This window comes from Leptonotus elevatus, chromosome 18 (genome assembly GCF_054856555.1).
Source record: "Leptonotus elevatus isolate MCC_2025b chromosome 18, RoL_Lele_1.0, whole genome shotgun sequence".
Lineage (NCBI taxonomy): Eukaryota > Metazoa > Chordata > Actinopteri > Syngnathiformes > Syngnathidae > Leptonotus > Leptonotus elevatus.
In genome coordinates, this window is record NC_141256.1 from 12,150,038 (window position 1) to 12,173,975 (window position 23,938).

General features: G+C 40.1%; 2 protein-coding genes across 6 annotated transcripts in view; both read left to right on the plus strand.

Moving 5' to 3' along the window:
* lpgat1 (lysophosphatidylglycerol acyltransferase 1) overlaps positions 1-18,509 on the plus strand; it is a 29,280-nt gene extending 10,771 nt beyond the window's left edge. Inside the window, exons 4-8 of the mRNA XM_086061485.1 lie at positions 700-795; positions 2,948-3,227; positions 8,106-8,232; positions 15,251-15,357; positions 16,327-18,509. Coding sequence (XP_085917611.1) covers positions 700-795; positions 2,948-3,227; positions 8,106-8,232; positions 15,251-15,357; positions 16,327-16,478 — 762 coding nt within the window. The 3' untranslated portion in view covers positions 16,479-18,509. The remainder of the gene's footprint in view (positions 1-699; positions 796-2,947; positions 3,228-8,105; positions 8,233-15,250; positions 15,358-16,326) is intronic.
* nek2 (NIMA-related kinase 2) lies at positions 17,021-23,598 on the plus strand. Of its 5 annotated transcripts, none has more exons than XM_086061483.1 (13): positions 17,051-17,157; positions 18,549-18,639; positions 18,743-18,851; positions 18,956-19,103; positions 19,888-20,019; positions 20,464-20,669; positions 20,760-21,000; positions 21,073-21,155; positions 21,236-21,362; positions 21,448-21,676; positions 21,884-21,938; positions 22,340-22,413; positions 23,008-23,598. In XM_086061483.1, exons 5-13 carry the CDS (start codon positions 19,924-19,926, stop codon positions 23,184-23,186), a joined length of 1,290 nt encoding a protein of 429 aa, XP_085917609.1. In that variant the 5' UTR covers positions 17,051-17,157; positions 18,549-18,639; positions 18,743-18,851; positions 18,956-19,103; positions 19,888-19,923; the 3' UTR covers positions 23,187-23,598. The 5 variants fall into 5 exon arrangements, with proteins under 5 accessions (XP_085917608.1, XP_085917609.1, XP_085917606.1 ...); XM_086061480.1 differs by having other exon boundaries at positions 20,449-20,669; positions 23,008-23,595; XM_086061481.1 differs by having other exon boundaries at positions 18,791-18,851; positions 20,449-20,669; positions 23,008-23,595.
* The last annotated feature ends 340 nt before the right edge of the window (positions 23,599-23,938 follow it).

Consider the following 23,938-nt stretch of genomic DNA (forward strand, 5'->3'; position numbering starts at 1 on the left):
GATAGCACAATCATGTACGCATGATATGCGGAATATACTCTACCGGGTACGTTATTGCAACTGGTAAGGACTTTTATGAAAGTAGGACGCGCCGAATATATTTACTAGGGGTGGGAATCTTTGAATGTCTCACGATTCGATTCCGATTTTTGGGTCTGCGATTCGATTCAGAATAAATTTTCGATTAGGGATGATTTGATTGACAGTGATTTTTGCTCCAATCTATAGATGTGCAAGGAATCGTAATGATCTACTCCAGTCTGACTCGCTAATGCTAATTAGCGTGCTACTCGCGGCACTTTTGTCACTCAAAGAACGGCTCCACAAAGATCGTGACTTTTTCCTTCTACTCTCTAATGTGGCTACAACTTAACGGTGTATTAGACCGCGTGGAACCACACTGCCCCTCAGTGGCCAAACCGGGTACAACGTGAACACCGCTCCAAATAAAGGCACACACAGACAAAGGCAAGACAGTATAAAATAATTTTAATAAAATCGATTTTGGGACATTTAAAATCGATTCTGAGTCGTATAAATGAGAATCGCGATTCTTATGAGAATCGATTTTTTGGGGGGGGCACACCCCTAATTTTTACATATATATTTTTAGAAGTATTGTGGGATTAATGATGTACAATAACAGTAAATTACTCTTCGAAAAGGAGAGATCAAGAGTTGTTGTTTTTTTTTTTTCAGGTGGTGCGAAAAATGATGTGGTTGATGGACCATGTGTTCAAATACACAAATTTTGGCCTAGTGTCCCTCATACATGGTGACTTCTTCATTAGACAGGTAAGAGCTCATTATTATTCATCGCTCCTTTTTGTCTATCACACTATAAAAGTATTGCCACACTATTCTAGGCTTTTCTTTTTCTTTTTTCTTTTTACGGATTGGATGAATTCTTCTCAAATTACCGGTAAGACCTTTTCTCACCTGCCCACATGCTGATTGTCCCTGAAGGCATCAGGATTAAAAACTACTGTCCATAAGGCTATTACCAAACTCCTTTTAACCTCCCGGCTGCTGCTGCGAGTTTGTGTTTTTTTTTTTTTATTATCACAAATTCCACAAAAGTACAGTCACTAGTACCCATCTGCTTGCCCCAGCTGGAATGCTTCCGCGCGCTTCGGCTTCTGAAGGCCGTGGCGTCTTCCGTGAAGGTCAGCCACTGTGGACAGTAGTGTGCGAAGTCCGGCGGGTGCGAGCCGCGCAGCCCTGCTGGGTCAGACTAACCTTTTTGTTGCGGGGAACAGAGCGGGCTGCTTTGACCTGCCGACACACGCTGGGAATATATTGTGGACGCTATCTTCTACGAAATTCCTGGATTATGATGAGCGTTTTAAAGATTCATTGATTCGTTTTAGGGACAGTCAGCATTCATCTCGTCTCGTAGCGCGCTTTGTCAAGCCTGACTGGGCTCGGTCATTTCTGTGATCCCTTCTGGGATTCTAGTGTGCATTGTTGACATCCTTCCCCAAAATACCTCACACGGCAACAACCAGGCGAGCGTCTGCTGTTCGTGGGGCCTCGCTGGCATATCTCACCACCTTGCGGCTGCACATTCACACGTGCAACAGGGTCCTATTTTCAACGCATTAGCGTGGTGTTCATGAATATCACATACTGTACATACATGGGCGTTAATGTCATATCCCAGTCAGTAAAACCGTCTTAATATCAATTACCGTCTTTCTGTAAATAGCAGCCTTTATTTTTGCAAACACATTTTTGGATTCATTATATGCAGTGTATAGTAGACTTTACAATTTACAACCATTTGATCGATCGGGATCGGACGATATTTGAGGTCACTGATCAGTTCCACGAAGGAAACTTACATTATTAATTGTATTTAATAGTTATCATCATTTATGAAGAATTTTTGTATTTAATAGTTATCAGCATTTTTTGAAGAATTTTTGGGGTTAATATACTTTTTTCATTTTCATATATCATATCATATTTTCATCCCCACGAATAGGAGCGATCAACTGTAGAGTAAATATAAAAGCTGTTTAAAGAGATATACTGCTCCACTTTGTTTAAAAAAATAATAATAATAATCCTGATTGTGTAAAGCCTAATTTACAGTAAGTGTAACTGTGATTAATTATATAAATAAATAAAAACATATGGATGAATGAGGAAGATTGGGTGAATGATCCCAAAATACTGTAATCGCTTTAATTTTATGTACATTTTAGAAAAAAATACTAATGTGCACCGATAGATCAGCGCCGATTTCCTTACCTTTGGCTGATCGGCTGATCCCTGAAAATCCCTCCGCAGAGCGAGACGACTAAGGCTTTTCATTTTTATTAGAGAGAATTACTTTAGAAGCCGTTTAAACAATCTGTTTGTATTGTTTCGCAGGTATTGTTCAATATTTTACACACAAAAAAAATAAGAACATTGAGGGTGTATGCTGTTGGTTATTGTGATTGCCCCCCGCCCCCCCCAAAAAAAAAATCGGTAAATATATCGTTTTCAGAATATACAATTGACCTGTCTTGAGATGAACATTTTTGTCCATATTGAAATTGCACACCTCCAGTGTACCGGTAATCTAATCCTCCAGTGTGGGTGGACTTTGTAGTCGCCCCAACCTTGACACATATACGATGCAATGATCTCCTCCATGATTGGTGTGCCGAGCAAGTTTATAACCTCCGCTGATGCATTTAAATTGGCTTTTGACCAACTGAACTTTACTGGAGATCAATCCCCTAATCTTCTTCCTGTCACCGCTAATGTCCCTAATGTCATATTTTTTCACATCCATGGCGTGACATTGTCGCTGACCAGAGTGCTCTACAGTAGTGCTGCCACTAACTTGTTAGTGTTTGCTTCTTTGTATTATCACACAAATCTGTATTATAAAACATGTTTTGTTTGTTTTTTAAAATCCAAATTTTAAAATATTCTTGGTTATTCCCTCTAGGGTAAAGCCTACCGAGACAAGCAGCTGATCTACTTGAAGGACCACTTAGACAAATATTACCATAACCGTGACAGGAAGTGGATAGTGCTGTTCCCCGAGGGCGGCTTCCTGCGCAAGCGGAGGGAAACCAGCCAGATGTTTGCCAAAAAGCATTCGCTACCGCACCTGACCCACGTCACGCTGCCTCGCCTCGGTGCCACCCAGGTCATCCTGAAAACGCTATCGACCCAGCATGAGAATGGCAGCGTGGGCAACGAGAGCGGGACGCCCAACCAGACAGGTAACTTAACCACGTACATGTGCTGTACATGCTAATGCTAACAACACCCTAGTTTCAGCTGCGGTTAACCACATTTGAAAGGTAATTGTCCAACTTTTATTTTATTTATTTATTTTTTAACATTAATGGCAACCAACAAAAAGCACATTCATTTATATACAGTAATTGCTAGTTTTGATGAAGTGCTGTAACGTATCCTTTAGCATGCGTGGGAAGCAATTAGTTCTTCCTCAAATAGGTTCATGACATTGCACTGATTGACAGATGGCACTAATGAGACAAAAAATGCCGGGCGAGGCTGTGAAGAAAACTGAAGGAGAGGCTAGAGAGCACACAAAAAAAAAAAGATGCTGCTTTTATTATTTAGAGATGATATTTTCAGGGTCGATACCGATTATTAGAAGTTAAGGAGGCAATTAAAACCCGATATTTGGAGCCAATATTCATTTTCAGTAAAAGGGGGAAAAAATATTGACATTAACATTTTTAAAAATACAAATTCCAACACGTAACTTGAAATGTCATAAATAATGTTTAGTGAACAACTTTTCCGATTTGCAAAAATGTTAATTGAAATTGTAGACTTTCACGTATCCGTGTTTGACTTCCAAACATAAGCAAAAGGCAGTGCGAAGAGATCTTTTAGAAAGTTAACTGAGATTGTAAATAAATAGTTAACCGAAGTTATCACAGTATTAAATTGATCTATTATCAACTGTCAGATTTTTTTTTTAAGGCAGACACTGTTATTCGTTAAAATGCCAACTGATAATTGGCCCGGCTAATAATCACTATATACCTATTCTAAATCCTAAATTAAATCTGAAAATATGCCTACAGCTTTGGCCTCTCACGGGCTAATTTTTCTGAAAGAAAGGGAGGGAAAATCCGTTCCAGGGTCAAGTAATTTACATCATGAAACCTATGATGACAATTTACATAGGCAACGCTTTAAGCAACATTTTAAAATAGGGGTGTTAGAAAAAATCGATTCGCCAATATATCGCGATATTGCAGCACGCAATTCTCGAATCGATTCGATATGCGGCCGAATCGCTTTTTAAACATCATTTTTTTATGGGAATATTCAACAAAACGTCGTACTTAGGGTTAGGATTCACACATTAAACATGGAAGAATGTTCTATTAATGGAACATTAAGCCTTAATGTTTTATTTCAGTGCTGTTCAAACATGAAACAGACTGCAACCTGTTTGTTAAATGCAGTGGCTCAGTTATAAGCCTGAATTTTCAGATAAATAAACACATTTTCATACAAATCTTACAGTGTACATGTACAAGTTTATTGATGAGTATTTTCTATATTTGAGTTTTTTTTTTTTTGTTGCAATAATCAATTTATAAATTTGTATCTGGATTAATCGGAATCGAATCGTGACCTATGAATCGTGATACGAATCAGATCGGCAGGTACTAGGCAATTCACACCCCTATTTTAAAATATTACCTGTCGTACAAGTACATTGAATTTAGGTGTATGTTTACTAAAAAATTATCTTGTACTTGACATTTGTATGACGTTGGGGACATTCAAATTTCAAATTCTCTTGAAACAAACACATCCGATCAAAAAAACAATTTAAGGGTGATTTTTGTTTGTTTGTTTGTTTGTTTGTTTGTTTTTTAGCCAGCGTTGTTGAACATGTGGCTCAGCTGCGTACCGTATAGCCTTAGCGCTTGATGCAAACCACTCTCGGTTCATCCATTTTTAGGACGAGTCAAAACAAAGGAGATGTACAGCTTAATCGGCTGCACGTGCTGTATGTGCTTGTTCTCTTTTTATTGCTGCTTCCTCTGGATGCTGCAAGCAGGTCGGTGCCGGAGGCTTTGTCCTTCCGCTTGAATCTAGCTAATGGCATTTAAACGTAACACATACTCTGAAGAGTACTATGTCCCTATGTCCTCTGTGTTCGTTTGTCTAAGCCCCGTCTCACCCTGATGCTCCGCAGAGGTGCCCACATTTTGCTGACTCACTCGGAGACAAACGGACCACTCGCAGGAAAAACAGGATTTGACGTGAATACGCGTGCCGCCGCCTAACAGTTGTTCAGTGTCTCCCGGGCTTAATTGCTGATAAGCTATACGCGTCGTACAAATAGATAGCGAGCACGCCGGCAAAGTTCACGCCTCGCATCCGTTCACGATAAACCACATGACCCAACCAATGGCGCGCATGCTTCACGGTGTCATTCCGACCAAGGTACCTCCCACGGCATTTGTCTCCCTGGCAGTGTTTGCTGAAGGACGCACCTTTGTCGTTTATTACAGTCTGGCTTGTCACTGTAGCGCGACGGCTTGGCTCGGAGCCTCGTTCGTCCTTTGGCCCCGCTGCACACACGAGACGGCGGCCGCCTCTTCGGCGCTCGGACGAAGCTTGGCATCCAATTACGCACGCTGTGATGGCTGTGGCACTTCCCATCAATACCAAGTCAAGTCACTTTGTCTGTAGTATAAATGAGCCGGCAACACGTGCTTTGGTTTTTTGGCCGCCTCGCTTGTTCTTAGACGACTATGCTCGAATTAAAGGGGAAGTCCAACCTTAAGGGTTTCTTTACGTATATGTGTCATATGTGTCACTACTAGTCTAAACATGGCATTCTGATTAATATTACATTTGTGGAATATGAGTTATGCAGCAAAATGCAGATGTTTTTTATCCATCTCAGGGGGCGGCCATTTTGCCACTTGCTGTCGACTGTCGGTGACGTCAATGTTGCTCAGGGCTCAAGCAACGGCCAATCACAGTTCACGTGTTTTCTGAAGCTGAGGCCTGAGCAACATTGATGTCAGTCAACAACAAGTGGCAAAATGGCCGCCTCCTGAGGTGGATAATAACAGCTAGATTTTGCTGCTTAACACATATTCCACTAACGCATTATTAACCAGCATACCATATTTAGAATAGTGGGGCTGCATAAATATTTTTAAGGTTGACTTCCTCTTTAACTCTTTTGCGCCCCAAAACGTAAAATATGTTCTATTTTAAATGTTTTAAGTGTCCCAAAGACGTATTTATACGTTTTTATGATGGTTTTTTTATGTTCGAGCATACAGAAGGCTTTGCTGCAGCCTCTGAACTGCAGAGAAAAGGTGAAGCAATGGTAGTAATTACAAAAACGGCCAGCAGGTGGCAGCAGAATCTAAGAGATCAATCAGGGCCATGTTGCAAACAAGCCGATTTCCCCACAGTTCTAAACAGATTTGTGAATAATGATGAAACTTAGCTATATTCTAATGCTAATTGCTGCAAAACGGAAACAGATACAAATATGGTTTTTTTTCCATGATGAAAGAAGAGACTAATTGTTATTTAGGTATGTAACATGTTTTATAGCAATAGAACACAATATTCTGTGTGCCTTGCAAAATCAGTCAAAATCCAGTAAAACAGTTGGGAGCGAAGGGGGTTGCTTCAGTGAAAATGACTGGGAGTGAATGAGTTAAATTAGACGTCAGTTCATACGCCACTAAAATAGCCATTTCTCACTCAATTGATCTAAAAAAACACAACAAAAAAACTGTGTAAATGCATATTGATCAAATTTGTTGTCATTTTGATGAAGTTTTTATTTTTTCAAAATTAAGCCTATTTAGTTTCATTTACTTTGCACATGTTTGCTACATTACGATTATTTCTTTGGCTCTAACTCACTATGGATTTTTACCTTGCGCATGGCTGGTGCTATACAAATAAACTTGTTCAAATATTCATATTGCATATCACGCCCTGTACATATTGTAGCGTAAAGCTGTGTCCCTTCTCTTATGAGACCATCCACTACAGCCTTATTGCTTGACATATCATTTTTGGGATAGAACGATTATTTAAAAAAATTAAATTAAATTAAACACCAATGATAATAGACACATTTTCAAGTTAGATGGCAGCTGGTAATTTTTTTTTTAAAAACAGCAGCTAACCTACCTCACATAAGTGCTGTTCTGGTTTCATTCTTGTGCGTCAGTTGCCAAGACAGCTCTGTGACATGTTTGGAATTGCTTTGTTAGGTCTGTGACAGCAGAGGGGAACCCTGACACCTCTGGCCGGAAAAGTAAAAGGATTCACCCACGCTGCTTTTTAGAAAACACATTGACTAGTAGCTAGATGTTTTTACAAATAATTCAAATATACGTAAAAGTAATAGTTTTCTGGATGTTTTTTTTTGTTTTTTGTTGTTGTCAGTTGAACACTTTGACATGTTTGGTTTCTTTACAGTCACGAGAGTATAACAGGCGAGAGATTACAACACTGGATTAATGCATTTGAACAATTATGCTATGCAGATTAGGGAAATGATTTATAATACAGTATGTTGATTGAAAAGTGTTCACTGAATTCATGAATATTCATCTCAGCCAATAATACTTCATTTATTATTATTTATTTATTTGTTTGTTTTGTTAATACACTAAGGTTGAATTGAGTGGATATAACTACGAATTATTATCTTTTGTACATAAGCATAATTAAAAAAGCAACACAATGAATCTATGCTAAACAGTTAGCAATTAGCATTAGTGCGCTAGCGATTACCATTTAAGGTAAACAAACACTAACCACTAACTGGATTGGCTGGCAACCAGTTCAGGGTGTAACCTTGCCTACTGCCCCGGAGCCAGCTGGGATAGGCTCCAGCACCCTGGTGAGGAATAAGCAGTTAGGAAAGTGCATGGGAACACTAACCACCATTTAGTTCACACATACATCATCATATCTGCATTATACATGTAATAGTGTCTTTTTTTTTCACATTCACCGTTGATATGCAAATTTACTAGTACCGCTGTCCAGATTTTTCAAATGAGCTATTTAAAATCATCATCATCATTATGGTGTTTGTGTTTGTTCTGTTGCAGGTAAAAAGCGCAAAGGCCTGCAGTGGGTGATAGACGTGACCATAGGTTATCCCAAAGCACGGCCCATGGACATCCAGACATGGATTTTTGGATACAGGTCTGCAACAGTCACCCATGTTCACTACAGGTAAGGGTTCAATAAAAAATCAGGTGGTCAAAGTTGCACAGGCAGGCGCGTTTTCATTTGCTACATAGACTTTCAGGCTAATGTTGTCACTCTCTTAAACTGTTTACTTTTGTCGAGGGAGAACTTAAGAGTCCACCCACTGAAAGCTTGAGATTGCACAAGGAAGTCCCCACACCAACTTCCTTTCATACTTAGTGAGTCAGCAGAATCCACCAGAGCTGAAGGAGTTATTAGAGGACTTAATGCACCACTGTCCTCCGTTCTGTCACCTTGATACCCCCCCCCCCCCAATCCTCTGTGTTTGAGTGGAAAAAGAGTCGAGAGGATACTTTGAATTTGAAGCCAGCTGTAGCACTTTTTTTTTTTTTTTTTACAAAGTTCTTCTTATTTTTATAGAAATCTTTTTAGTTGCTCTTTCGGTGTTAAAAAGATACAAATGGCGCTCTGCTGCGGACTCATTAGCAACCACCAGATGTTTCGTGCTGTTGTTAATAATATCGCTGCTCTTGGCAGCAAAAATGTCCTCTCGCTGTCCTCAAGGTCTCCTTCTATAGTTATACATTCACTTAACTATAAAAGGTGCATCTGGATTAGCTTTATTGCAAGACTCCATTCAAGATGAGATGAAGAACCACTGCTCTAAATAAACACCGTCCATCGCATTGGTCAGCGGCTCCGCAGACAGGCACGCGAGCAAGCTAGCGGCACAGCTGTTTTAATTTGCACACGCCGTTCCAGCCACATCACCGATCATAAACTATTTCGACCCATGCTGGTCCAGGTGCAGAGACGAGAGGATTAATGCGCCGGCTGATCAACTGAACACCGGGGGAGTGAGTAGAATGGTGCACTTTGGGGTGCCTGGCGGGCCTGCAGTGCCCCGTCCTGCTGCGTTGGGTTGGGGGCGCGGGCCGTGTAGGGGTGGGGGGGGGTGCGCTCCTGCTCCTGGGTTTGCTCTCCGGCCGGGGCTCGGGGGTTGTCCCTTGGCGCTGCCGTGGCTTGGTGAAAGGACTCTGGTTGGTGGCCCGGTGGGTGGTGTCTGGTCGGTGCTGGATTTCACTTTCCTTTCCTTTCTTTGGTCCTTCCTCGGGTCTCCTGACGGCCTCACGACTCTGGCTGGATTCTGAAGTGTTCGGTTTAGGTGAACGGTATGGGATTTTTTTAATAGGTTTTAGGTGAACTAATGCATACACACTCACACGCACGCACGCACATGCACATGCACAGCCACATACAAAATAAAAATGTATTAAAAAAAAAAGAAGAATGGTGCACTTTGGAAGGCCACATTTCCGAGCAGTAGCGTTCACTTGGCAATTTCAGCCACATTGGAAATACCCCAAAAAACTTTTAAGTAAATATTTGCTGCATGAGTGAATTAGGTCTGACCACTGGCTGAATTGTTGTAAATATTAGTCTGTTTTTCTGCAAAGCCTTCGTCATATCTGAAATATAACACCAAGTATGCTTTTTTTGATGACAAGACAAACATTCAATTGAAAGCAAAAAGAGGAATATTATACTCTGCTGAGAACCATGTTTCATATTTCCGTTTTGACTTGAGCTAAAAGTTGGTGTTATCCAAAAAAGCACCAGGAAAAGACCTTCAGTCACTGTCTGTTCTGAGTGGTTGCCCTGCCAAGTAAATCACCCACTTGCTGTGGGGGCTCCTTATTTATATATTTTTTTATTCATCCCAGCATGTGGGTTTAAACACATTTAGAGTAGGATTAAAACGGTTTGTTTCTATCATAAACATCTCAGTCATGTTAGAAGTGGGTGGAACATTATTTCTTCCTTGCCATCCCTCCATTTTTTGTCGTTTGCATTATTACATACATCAACACTTCTCCAGGTGTCTTTTGTCTAATGAAACACTTGATATCAGTTTTCCTCGTAGGCATGACAGGATTATTGATATACTGTCAATGAAGCATCATTTCATATTGTGTCGTCGGCGTAATCGTTCGAGGGTCTTGACTCCACCTGCTCCCGCCTGTTTTTTTTTTGCGCGTCTGCTATCAGATTACTGGGGCCCGAGTCTCTAAACAAGCAGCTGAGCATTGTGTAACATTCTAAATGAATCTGTGCTCTGCACTTTTTCTTTTTTTTTTAATCCCCCGTCCTCCCTTTTCCTGTTCTCCGCTACCCGTGGTCCACCCAACCTTTGTCTCGTGCCCTCTCATCGTATAATCTCAGTTTCACAGATTTTAAACCTCTACTGAGTGTCACATGGGAGAGTTAGGTGGGTGTGCAGAGGCAAGAGAAAGGGCAGTTGTAGGTGTTGAAGATGTAGCTTTTTTTTTTTTTTTTTTTTTTTTTTTTTTGTGATGGCTTCTTCTTCCTTGCTTAATGCTACTGTCTGCTTTTCTGAAAGCTGCTCGTGGAGGGGGAAAAAATCAGCAAGGTGACATGATTTATGGGGTTGGTGTCTCGCCAGGTCATTACAGGGGGTGCTTTACAGCTGCTCACCTGGCAAGATCGTCGTCGCACGCCGAATTGTTGAGCTTGCGCTCGTACTGCTTTCTCAAGCTGTCTTTAGAAGATTTTTCTTCGGCTGTGCTGTCTGTGAGGCCTGCATGTGGAACGCACCAAGTTTCCTACTTTGGTTGTCTTGGCTTTAGGGCATAGGTGGGAAACTCCCGGTCCTGGAGTGCCCCGTAGTCCTGCAGGTTTTTGGATGTTTCCGTTCTCCAACACAGCTGATATATGATCGGCTCTGATTAAGCCTGATGTATAACGATCCTGCTGATTGGAATCGGCTTGTGTTGGAAGAGGGGAAACCTCCCAAAACCTGCAGGATCGCGGCCCTCCAGGACCGGAGTTTGACACCTATGATTTAGGGCTTCCACAATCAATACGTCACACTTTGAGTTTAATAATGAGGTCTTTGGTGGTTTATGTTTTGTTGTTGTTTTTTTCCAAGCACAAGAAGCATCCCTTCCATTCATCTCTTCCGAGCATGTCTCTGGAAAAGTACTGATATTATTCATTAAAATCTTTGTAGTCAGTGATGGGGTTTGCATCCAAATGTTTTGAATTTTTAAAGCAAATTTAGTGAAAAGCAAACATTAGTATCCGTTTTTATTTTATATTTTCCCCCCAAAACCAAGACAATATTTACTGATTTTGTCTGTAATGTGAGGAAAATAGGCAAAAAATGTTGATCGTTGTTTTTCAAAGTGAAAGTTTTATTTTGGTTCAAACGAAAGATAAGAGGGCTACAGAAATTTGAGAATATTTACTGTTGAGGAACTGAAATTCTGAACATTTGGGACAGTTTTAAATTTGAAAAAGATATCTAAACGATTTATTGATTATATTAGAATAAAATAGAATTATTGATTGATTTGGTAACAGATTAATTGTTGCATCTCTAGAGGAGAGACTACTGCACAATTGTCATAAGAGAGCATGTCTCTGTAACAAGACACTTGGCTGATTGTCAACAAACAATTAATGTTTTTTTTTTTTTATTCCACAAATATTTCCCCCCCAAAACATTCCTTACTTTATCGTCCGCAACCATTTTTTGTACAATACGTACGTGTGTAATATCCGGTCAAACAACGCGGTATCCAATCCAGAGCCAAAATTCACTTTTTCCTTTTCTCGGTAAGCAGAAAAATCCACCCCATGCAAACCTAAATTTATTTTAATTTAATTTATTTATTTATTTTTTACCTTTTTCTCTGATTTAATTTTTATATTTATAGTCGTTCATGTGAAGCACATTCAGATTAACCCTAACTCAAGTCATAAATAGTTTATAGAGTTCTGAGTGTCTATCCTATAAATATATACATTTCAACCATGACCTTTTATTCTAGCATCCAGCAGCTTCGGATTGACATCTCGAACCTTGTCCGTAGAATGTAGCTTAAAGTTCATGACCACCTGTGACAATGACTTTATAGTTCTCTACTCATGACCTCTGCACTGATAAGAGGCACCCAGCCTAGACAGTCATTAACTTCATCTCCACGCAAATTTGGTCACAGTGACTCTTGCTCCATAAGCAAACACGCAGTGAAGGAATAACTGTGTCGTCGCTTAACTTGCGCCGCGTCAATTCGTACCTTACGGCGATTGAAAGGTGTTAAATGTCAGCACGTTCGTTGTTCGCTCAGCTGTTTCCTCCGGCCGAGCCCTTTTTACATCTGCCGTGTCCATTGTTTCTGACCAAAGCGTTTCCTGGAACATAAACAGCCTTTAAGCTAGAGAGGAAGCAAATTGAAGAGTTAATGGGGCAATTATCAAGCACAACCCTACTACTGTTCCTCAACGTCTTCCCGATGATGGCTGGGCTAGTTACGAGTCTTTAAGAGCCATGTCATTTGGGATTTAGAAATCAGAGACACATACTGAATAGTTTTACCACAAACAAAGTAGTAAGACTGATCATTGTCCACAGAAGTATTGGGAAAAAAAAAATAACCTACGGACTTCTCTATGGGATTTTGGGGCCTCATCGGCACACATTAAGATAAGGACCCCCTTATCTTAACTAGAACAATGGAGAGAGAGAGAGAGCAGGACACCCAACTTACTTCTTGGTCCCCACCGTCCATTTGTTAATCTCTATGTTCGGCTTTTATGACATTGTACCCTCAATCAACTATAACAGGAACCCCCCCCCCCCCCCCCCCCCCGCCTCTCTCTCTCTAGTTTCCCACGAGAGAGACTGAAGACTGAACAGGGTCCCTAAATAATAATGGCCTCTTTCCTGTAAAAGTGGGCAGCCTTTGCCTGACACGGTCCAAATTTAATTAGCTTCCTCGTCCAATTGGGAAGGGAAGCAATATCTTGAGAATAAGAAATGTGAAGAAGCAAAAGTGTGTGTTTCCGTTCACCACAAATGATAAATTCCCAACATCTGTAAAACCACCTCTGCCAATAGCCATCGGAATTGGATTAAATAGTCAAACCTTCAAGGTCAAACACAATCGGTTCCAGGTCTTCAGTCAAATGTGACTCTAACGTAAATGATGAAAACTGTGATGACCTTGACCAATCAGTGATCCGCCTTTTTTGCGATGGGGGGGAGATACGCCGGACACACTTTTTTTCCCGTTTTGAAATGTGGGCAAAAATTTGTGTTTGGAGCTCTAAATGGGAACTTTTAACTCATTCACTGCCATAGACGATTATAGACGTCAAATATTCATTTGAACTATTTTTATTAGTTAAACTTTTTTTTTTTTCACTTTTGTTAACAAGAGTATAAAAACCTAGAATTTTTTTATTGTACATTTAGAACAGATATAAAATTTGTGATTAATCGTGAGTTAACTTGTGAAGTCATGCAATTAATTACGATTTTAAAAAATTATCCCGACGCTCCGAATTTTTTATAATCTTTTCTTTTTTTAATTGTTATTAATCTTCAATTGTTAACTCACAATTATTCATAAATGTTTTATCCGTTTCTAAACGTACAATATTTTTTTTCCTAGGTTTTCATACTCTTCTTAATAAAAGGGGAAAAAATGTTAAACTAATAGAAATAGTTCAAATTAATTTTTGACGTCAATGGCAGTGAATGAGTTAATTGTGATTAATCGCATGACTTCAGTAGTTAACTCACGATTAATTTTATATCTGTTCTAAATGTACAATAAAAATATTTTTCTAGGTTTTCATACTATTAACAAAAGTGGATTTTTTTAAAATAGAAATAGTTCAAATTAATTTTTTACGTCTATAGCCGTCAATGGCAGCGAATGACTTGAATGCAGCAAATAGTGAACCAATTTTCAAAATAGATGCCAAGTGCTTGCTTTATTATTGTTATGACCATTCCCATAGAACAGATTCATACATTAAACATGTACTTAATCAAGCCACGTTATTTACAAATGTCCGCTAGCTTCATGCTCGCACACAATGCAAAGCGTCTTCGATGGACTAACAAACCTAGCATCAATGTTGCCATATTTATAATTCGTTAAACTGTGGATATTTCAATACAAATGGTGCGACAGTGCACGTAGAGTAGACAGACAATACAATACACAGGCATATATTCTTTATCTTCATATTTTCAATCATTCTTTATCATACATGTTAGCGTTTGTGCCCATCGCCCGTAAACTACCATCTGAAATGGTGAAGCTACCAAAATCCGATTATTGTCCTCTGAGAAACCTTTCCCTGAAATGCTCATTAGCATCAGCTCACGGATTCGTTTTATTTCCTGTCCATCCGGTCCACTGGTCTTTTGTAAGAGCAGCTACAGCCACCGAAAGATTTTACTATTATCAGTTTTTTGTTGAATAATTATTATTGATTCATCAACTGGTTATTTCTCGACCGATCATCTTGACCTGAGATTTTGTCTTTTTTTGGCTTTAGGGTTTGGTTTTTTCTCAATCGTTTGTCTGACCCTGCAGGAAATTTCACTGAATTTATCTACAATTATTTATCACTAACAAATGTATCTTTATAACTATATCTCAAGTCAACAGTCATGCTGTAAATGTAATCTTATCACAGCAGAGATTAAGATACGCACTCATCTTTTTCTTTTTTTTTCCCTGAAGTATAGAAAAAAATGTTCCCCCGGTATAAATGGCTTAACCAATCGATACTTATTAAAGAGGATCAATACTGCATCGCCCATTGCCTCCCTCCTCCAGATCCTCTACACAGATGTCCTTTTACAGTGGACGTTAAATGGTCAGGAATATTAAAGTAACGCTGAGTGCAGAGGAAACGCTCCTCCGAGGGAGGAGACTTAACCTCTATTTGAAGGTGACCAGGGGCTGTGTCAGCACAGCCCACTGAGGCCCCCTTGTGGCTCGACTCATGGTTTACTATGCATCCAAAAACACACTCGACAACACTCTCATGCAAGTAGCGTCACTTCCATCCGCCCCGCAACACTCTGCGAATGACTCTCCTAAACAGACAGCTTTGAATAGTTTGTCGTTTTAAATAGACGTCTGGCTGTTGCTGACACGCAAGTTCTGCGCCCGATCTGTTCACACACACATCTCTTTTGTGTGTCTTCTATCAGGATGTACCCAATTAAAGAGGTTCCTGTAGGGGAGCAGGCTCTGACCGACTGGCTGTATCAGAGGTTTGTGGAGAAAGAGGACTTGCTGGCCCACTTCTACGACACAGGTTTGTTTTTAAAAATCGTTTTTATTAGGGCTGCGTAATTCATCGAAATTAAATTACAATTTCAATTATTATGCTCCACAATTACAAACTCAGCATAATCGTAAATAAAATATGAATACTAATTTTGAGTTGTTTGAATGTATACATTTGCACCTTATTTTATTTTAAAATAACACATTTAATACATTTTGTTTCATCCAAAAAGAACTTGCAGAATTGTAGTGTTTTAAAGAATTTTATTTGTCTTAATATTTTTTTACATTTGGACATTTTCTTGTTTTGTACCCCCCCCCCCCCCCCCCAAAAAAAAGATCGTCCTAATCGTTATTTTTAATTATTACCAATATAACGTTAATCGACCAGCCCAGGTTTTTATTACATTTTGACTTTTGTTTTTAAATGTAATGCGTTTTTGAAACAGGTTTTAGTTTTTATTATTATTATTATTTTAAACATATGCCGTATTAGTGACTTTTTTTTTTTTTACCTTGCACTCGACTAAGTATTGTGTAATAAAGTAAACTACAGTTCTTCCTTCCTCTGTATGTAAAATGAACTCTGAAAGCTCATGTATGATATTGACAAAGTTGAAAACAAAGGACATTTTTGCTATAATTGCAGTGAGTTTTACAAACAGAAGATGCAATTTCAGTCATTTATTTTTTGGGGTGGGGTTCTTCCAAAGGAGCCTAATAAGATCTGAAGCAAAATTCCGTGTTGCCAAAAGATTAACAATAGACCACCAGATCTTGGCTAAAGAAAGCAAAATGCAGGCAATGCTAGCACTTTTCCATGAATCCAAAGACAATGCGGCAAAAACGGCAAAATAGCCAAAGAAAATAACCACCCAGATGTAATCCTTTGTTGCGTATCTAGCGTTAACTCAATTAGCAATGCTAACGTTCCGTCGTAATTCCCACCAAGATTGCATCACTTCACTACTGCCATTCCTTCTGTCCTTCTCAACAGGAGCGTTCCCGCCTCCCGAGGGCCAAAAGGAAGCGGTCGCTCGGCAAATGACCCTTGACCCCGTGTGGCTGTGCGCCGTCCAGTCGTTTGCTTTTGTTTCCGGCTACATGTGGTACAGTCTCTTGCGGCACCTCTACTGCGGTATGTTTTGAGTCCGCCGACGAGGCGAGCAGGAAGAAGCCCCTCGGGATCCGCCAGTGTCATGCGATGACTGTACATTAGCAATTAGCGTGGCGAGGCTACACATGGGGTGGTTCAAAAGAAAAACAAAAACAAAAATATGTATAGGACGTGTAGACACTACACATGATCTCTCACGTCATGGCTCTCATGTTGATGTTTACACATAGGCCCTCACACAGTCATGCATTCAAGAGGCTCAGGACAAAAAGGACCGGTTTAGTTCCATGGAGTGCGTATGGACGTGTGAATACTGTGAGAGTAGAAACATCAAGTCCGCCCTTTAGCCTGCCCTTTTTACGACGCCAAGTGGACGTCTCGAAGCAGCCGTGTGGACGCTCTGCTCCTCCTCCTCCCCTTGGCCCACATTGCACTAAAGATCCAAACTGCTCCCTGTCCCAGGATTTTTTTTCCTGAGTGGTAGCTGCCTATGTTTTTTTTGTTTTTGTTTTTTTTCCCTTTTCCTTGTTAGCCCCCCGCATCTCCACGACAGCCAGCACATTTATCTTTTCGTTGTCGTCCGGGCTGTTTACACTGGCGAACCCCCGCTCCAAGTGAAACGCCGTCGAACTTGAGTGGAAACGTGCAGATCACTTGAAAAGGAACTCGTGTGGACTCGTGTGCATCATCTCAACAAGATGGACTGAGAAGGTGAGACTTCCCCCCCCCCCCCCCTCACCCAACCTTTTCATCAAACTGCGTAGTTTTATAATTATTTAAGCCATACGCTCAGTGTTGTCAACAAACACAAGGGAACATAATGTTTGTGTTGAATGCTTTCCACAGCATCAAAAAAAAAAAAAGACGACCGTTCACTTTGGCTTTAAGAAGTGTAGGCATTGATACAGTAGGAAGAAAATGTGGGTGCCCCCCATGCCCTCTTTTTTTATTGAACTTTTCCCTCCCCCTTGACTAATGTGCTTTATGTGTTGTTACTGTGTGACGTCAGAAAGTGGAAACAATTCATGGAATATGATTTCATTTTCAAGACACCAAATCCTCTGTACATAACAAACCTCAAAAAGAAAGTCACCAGTCTGTGAATAATTCAGATTTTATTTTTATTTCTTTTTCTTTTTTTTAGAACAAACATAATTTTGTGTTTACTTCTCATTGGTACACTGTTGTGGTTTTCATTTTATTTTCCCAAGCAGTTGTTGGCAGCCTTGTGTCATCCCAAACATTTTTGGGTCGGGAAGACCCAATGTATGTAAATCTTCTTTTTGTCCTAAGCATTTGCCGATTTACCTTTGGACAGGGTTTCCCAAAATGTTGTCTTCTCAAAACTTAAATGTCGTTCCTTTGGTACCAAAATCGACTTTAAAAATATCATGAATTGTCATAACATAAAACCATAGGACTTTCTATTTTTCTTCAAGCTTACATGTTACTCTGACAATCGGCAATCCAAATAAAAATGGACGCAGACATTATTTTGGGGGAAACCTGTCTAACACTACATTCCCCAGTGATACTGTTTTCTTAAGGGGGAAAAAAATAATAATGATTTGTTAGGATGAATAGTTCTAAAGGTTTGATCTGAAATGAATTCAGCAAGGGCGGAGGCCACATTATGGCATAAAAAGTTCTTTTAGTTCTGATTTCAATTGTTGTTGTTCTTTTTGAGAATTCTAGAGGTGCTGCATTTATTGTTAGCAAAAAAAATTGCTGGCCCTCATTCTTTGTCATTGTTGGCAAAAAAAACTGTGTGAAATACAAAAAAAGCGCTACCTAATTTAGCTGGTAAAATGTTTTAAAATCTGTGTCATTCACTGGCCCTTATATATATTTTTTTCTCATCTGTGTTTCCAAAGAAGGCAGGGAAAGTGATGTTTTTCCTAGATGTGGTTTTAGGAAATAAACACAATAGGGATTAAAACAAATGATACTAGAACTGTCTGTAATTTCCCATTTTGTACTTCTCCTTTAAAATTCCTAGTTACACAGCCATTTTACAACACAAAAAAACCTGTGCTGGAATAAAACATCAAAGATCGTAAAAAGGCCGTGTTCTGCTTGTCCTCAATGCTCTTTTTAACCAGGTAAATGAGACATGTTACCGACAAGCTCTTCACCAGAGGAAAGTGTCCCGTCTGTGTTGTGCAGTGCCACTTGCAATGAACCATTTCACAGGTATGGGCCCCAGGGCGCTCAATATCACGGTTTGGTGGGTCCTCCAGCAATGAGAACGTTCCATGTGGCAGCAAGAAATAAAACATCCTTTTACCCCTCACAGGACTAATAAAGTATCCATCTATCTGTCTACTATGTCAAAATACTGCAGTGAAGAAGAAGACCCGGCTGAATGTTGCAGCCTCCTCCCTTTAAACTCCTGTTCTCCCTCAGTAAGATGTCTGTTGTTGTTATTATTTTTTTAAGATGCCTGTTTTCCTCTTGACCCAGCAAGCCTGTATTGACACAGCTACAACTATACTATGACATCCCACAGTCCTCAGGCTCTCTGCAGGAGTGACCTTCGCGGAGCCAGACTGACAGATCGGTCCCTGGATGCTCTCCCTCCCCACGGTGTGAGCGGTGTCAGTTTTGGGTTGTCGCGACTCCCCAGGAGAGCAAATAAATGAATCATTTGAGCAAGTGTAAGTGAAGCGGCAATGGAAACTGACCAATGTACCGCTAGTGAAAAAAAAAAAAAGTCAATTTGTGGTAGGGGAAAAATGGCTTGGCGATTATTTTGTTTACAATGTTATTCATACGCCTAAAGAATTACAGCAGCTAAATATCAAAATGGCAATTGTAAATAAATTGCCTCATACATATTTAAATATATTTTATAAATAAAAAATATATATCTGTACTGTATGTTTAAATATTTGTTTTAAGATTACAAGAATAGATACAAATAAATTGTTTTATTAAAAATGAAAAACAATCAAAAAAATTAACAAGTGTCCAATTATCTTTTTAGGCCAACAGACATTTTAAACAAAACATATTATTTTTGGTTTTGTTCTTACCTTTGCTTGAAAATTTATTCAGAGAGCTACTGTGTTTATGAAATGTCAACTGTTTTTGCACAAGATAAATACAGTACTGCGCATTATGCGACTATTTGGCGTACTCTAGTGGAGGGCTGGTGCGTTTACCGCTTTAATCTCGCGGTTCTTGGGCACAGCCGTATCCCTGGCAACGTTGCCACGCCCACCCTGTCTCTAACCAATCATGACATCTTTTTCCTGGTGAGTAAACCAATCACAATCGAGATTCGTTTGCTAAACTAATTTAAAAATTGCGGAGTCGCTTTCTGTTTCCCCAACAACGGCAAGCACACGGACACTTGCTGATCTTTTGACATCTGTTCAACAAACAGCCAAAGCGACGCACTTTGAAAAGTTAATGTAATGTAATCTAACATTTTAACAGAACTTTTGCGTCGTTCGCTTGTGTGACGAAAACAAGATGCCGTCCCGCATTGAAGACTACGAGGTGCTGCACACCATTGGGTCCGGTTCTTACGGAAGATGTCAGAAAATAAAACGGAAATCTGACGGAAAAGTGAGTAATCATTGTATTTTATTTTATTTTTAATTAAAACTATGAAAAAATAAGGCTTCATGTCTGTTATGATTGGAGCACGTGTTCCAGGAAGTCACTTCATTCGAAAAAACACGCTGAGCGTGTGACGTCGTCGAATTCTTGCGCCAATGCGCAAACTAGTCCCTCGTGTGCCATTTGTAACATTGAAATGTCATAATTGCACTAAATATGTTTTAAATAAATATCTAATTCGGGGTTGTACTTTTTGTATGCGTCTTCTCCAAAGGCTCTTGTTAACGGTGTACGATTTCCCTCAAATTTGAGTCCCTTGTACTTTGATCTCCACGTCCTTGAGTTTTTCTTCATCAGACTTCCAGACAACCTCAGCCTTGCTTCTTGTACTTGTCATGCCTGTATTGCCCCCCCCCCCCCCCTTACTCAACCAAGGTTCTGGTGTGGAAGGAGCTGGATTATGGCACAATGGCCGAGAGCGAGAAGCAGATGCTGGTGTCGGAGGTGAACCTCCTGAGGGAGCTGAAGCATCCCAACATAGTGAGATACTACGACCGCATCATCGACCGCACCAACACTACTCTGTACATTGTCATGGAGTACTGCGAGGGTGGTGACCTGGCGAGCCTCATTGCCCGACGATGCATCAGGGAAAGGTGAATTTGTGGCCCTCGGTAATATGGCACTCAACGATACTCATTTAAAAAAATAATAATAATGAAATATATTTTCTCTTGTTTCCGCAGACGCTATTTAGACGAAAAGTTCGTCCTGCGTGTCACGGCGCAACTCATGTTGGCGCTGAAGGAGTGCCACAGGCGGAGTGACGGCAGGCCCACCGTCCTTCACCGGGACTTGAAACCAGCCAACATCTTCCTGGACGTCAAGCAGAACGTGAAGCTGGGTGACTTCGGCCTCGCCCGGATCCTCAACCACGAAACCAGCTTCGCCAAGACGTTTGTCGGAACGCCTTACTATATGTCGCCTGTGAGTTCTCCTAAATTCTGAATAGTGCCAGTTTCGAAAAAGGTTATGATTGACGCAACGTTTGCCTTTCAGGAGCAAATCAACCAGATGTCATACAATGAAAAGTCGGATATCTGGTCACTGGGTTGTTTGCTGTATGAACTGTGTGCCCTATCGTAAGTTTGCTTGAGAGCGTTTCCTCACCGCTTGCTTTGTTTACTATAAAGCTAAATAAAAAAAAAAAATGTCTTTCCAGGCCCCCCTTTACCGCCTACAACCAAAAAGAGTTAGCCGTTAAGATCCGAGAGGGCAAATTCAACCGAATCCCGTATCGATACTCCGAGGAATTAAACACCCTGCTCAAGAAAATGCTCAACTTGAAGGTTCGAAATGACATAAACGTAACATCCCATATTAAGGAATTTTCCAATTGTGATTCATGCTGTCTGTTGTTGCCGCCGCCGCCAGGACTATCTGAGGCCTTCTGTAGAATCCATCCTCCAAAGCAGCCTTCTAACCCAAGCAGTCAGCGAAGAGCAGAGGAAGGCGCGGCAGCTTCGGAGGCGGTCCGCAGACTCTGACGGCGCTTCTGAAAAGCCCACAGGATCGACACCTTCTGCCGCAGAGCTCAGACTCCGAGAGCGGGCCCTGAAAGAGCGGGAAAAGGCGCTCCAAGAGCGCGAGGAGATGCTGGAGCGTGAGTTTGGTTTTCTCTTGTACTTGGGAGTCCACATGGGAGTTGGTGACGGGGGCAGCCGTCAAACCATTGTTTGCAATTTTTCAAAGTGGAAAGAGTAAATAATGGGGACAAGTCAACAAGAGCTACAAGTAAATGTGAAGGGGAGGACCACATACTCTCATATTTGGACAAATGCAGAGTTGTTAATTTGCCCTTTGTTTACAGGACGAGAACGTGAGATGTGTGTCCGTGAACACCTCGCAGCTGAGAAACTATCAAGGTATTGATTCGGTTTTGTTGCGGGGCATAGCGTAGTTAGGGTTAGGGCGGCGTGTGAAGCAAAGTCAATGTATGACACAACAAATCGATTTATTGTTAGTTTTTGAATCAGATGCCAGTAAAAAAGGGCATGTTCAAATATTACTTTTATTTTAAAAGTATCTCAATGTTTTAAAAAAAAAATGAAGATAATGTTCGATCGGTTTGCTATGTCGGGCCACATAAAACAATGTGGCAGGCCAGATCTGGCCCCCGGGCCTTGAGTTTGACACCTGTGACATTGGGGAGTTTGCATGTCCTCCCACATAAAAAAAAAAATGCATGTTATATTCATTGGATATAAAATTATTCATAGGTGTGGATGGTTGGATTTATGGTCTACCCATTTATGTTTGGTTCCAGAGCTGAGAGTTTATTGAAGAATTTGCATGTGGAGCATCAGAGGGAGCAGGCCCCCCTTTTTGATAAAAGCTCAGGTATGCACAGCCAATGAAGACCTCTGGACACACACCAGCTTGGAAATTTCTGTATGATTTTATTCCTGTATATTTAACTATTTTTTTTTTAATAGGGTAAGTGCTATATATCAATAAAGATTTTACCGAACTTGAAAAAACATTCACTGCCATTGACGGCTATAGACGTCAAAAATTCATTTGAACTATTTCTATTAGTTTCACTTTTTCCCCACTTTTGTTAACAAGAGTATGAAAACCTAGAATTTTTTTTATTGTACATTTATAACAGATATAAAATGTGTGATTAATCGTGAGTTAACTAGTGAAGTCATGTGATTAATAACACTTAAAAATAAAATAAAAATTGCAATTAATCACATGACTTCACTAGTTAACTCACAATTAATCACAAATGTTATATCTGTTCTAAATGTAGTCTTTTTTTTTTTTATAGGTTTTCATACTTTTAACAAAAGTGGAAAAAAATGTGAAACTAATAGTTAAAATACATTTTTGACGTCTATAGCCGTCAATGGCAGTGAATGAGTTAAAAAAAAAGAAGAAGAAGTAACTTAACTGGAATTGATGAAAAATACTATTTTGCTCCCCTAGGTGTGTGGGAGCGGTACTCTCCGGGCAAGAAGAGGGTCCACTTTGCAGGCGGCAACAAGGAAAACCGTCAGTTGAATCACTCTGTGGCAATGACGCGACGGGACGACATCGTCAGTCGACATGCTCAAATCCTGACTGATGTGGAGAAAGCCTGTCAGATCCTCGGCTTCCGCGTCTGACAGCTGTAGCGGGTCCAAGTGTAAATGTTAGCAAAGTGCGGTGACTACTGAGTGTAATTTAAGCTTGTGTGTGTGTTATTTATATGGTTGTGTGCTTGTACAATATATTGTAATTAAGCCAGATGTTATGATTAGAAGTCTCAAAAATTGATTCAAAATACAACATGTGACCAAACTAATAGGTTATAATTGGCATTAATGAACATATCAGAAGCATTCTTTTGTCAAAAGGATCAAAAGTTGACACTTTCAAAACAGCTTCTTTCTTTTTTTTTGCCATTGTGAAATTGTATCACTATAGCGGGCGGGAATGCCTTGCAGCTCTGCTTACCTTTTGACTTTGACATGATTTGACCGCCACGTCAAAGTGTTTTTTTTCACTTTGCAACTTCACTCGGTTGGGAAACTCAGTGTTGGGGTGGTTATGTAAATTAGCCCCACTGTTTAGCAGACGTGCAGAATGGCTGGCTCATTAATTTTTTCAACCATTAAACAATATAAAATTAAGAGATATAAAATGAAATACAGAAAGAAAGAAAATATACAATAACCAAGCTAATACAAATTTATAAAAAGTAAAATAAATCAAACTAATTCCAATACAGTATATGAATACGCCTGTTCAAATACCTAAATGTGCCACAAGAGGTCACTCGTTTACCATAATTGTCCATTGATTTAAGTGTCTAAATTTGCCACACAGTGTCGCCAGTTTTCCACTATCGTATTTTTTTTTTAGCAATTCTTCTTAA

Coding starts and splice junctions, on each gene's coding strand:
- nek2 (XM_086061482.1), top strand. CDS start 19,924: ATGCCGTCCCGCATTGAAGACTACGAGGTGCTGCACACCATTGGGTCC. Junction 21,156..21,235: donor TATGAACTGTGTGCCCTATC/GTAAGTTTGCTT, acceptor ATGTCTTTCCAG/GCCCCCCTTTACCGCCTACA. Junction 21,677..21,883: donor GCGCGAGGAGATGCTGGAGC/GTGAGTTTGGTT, acceptor CTTTGTTTACAG/GACGAGAACGTGAGATGTGT.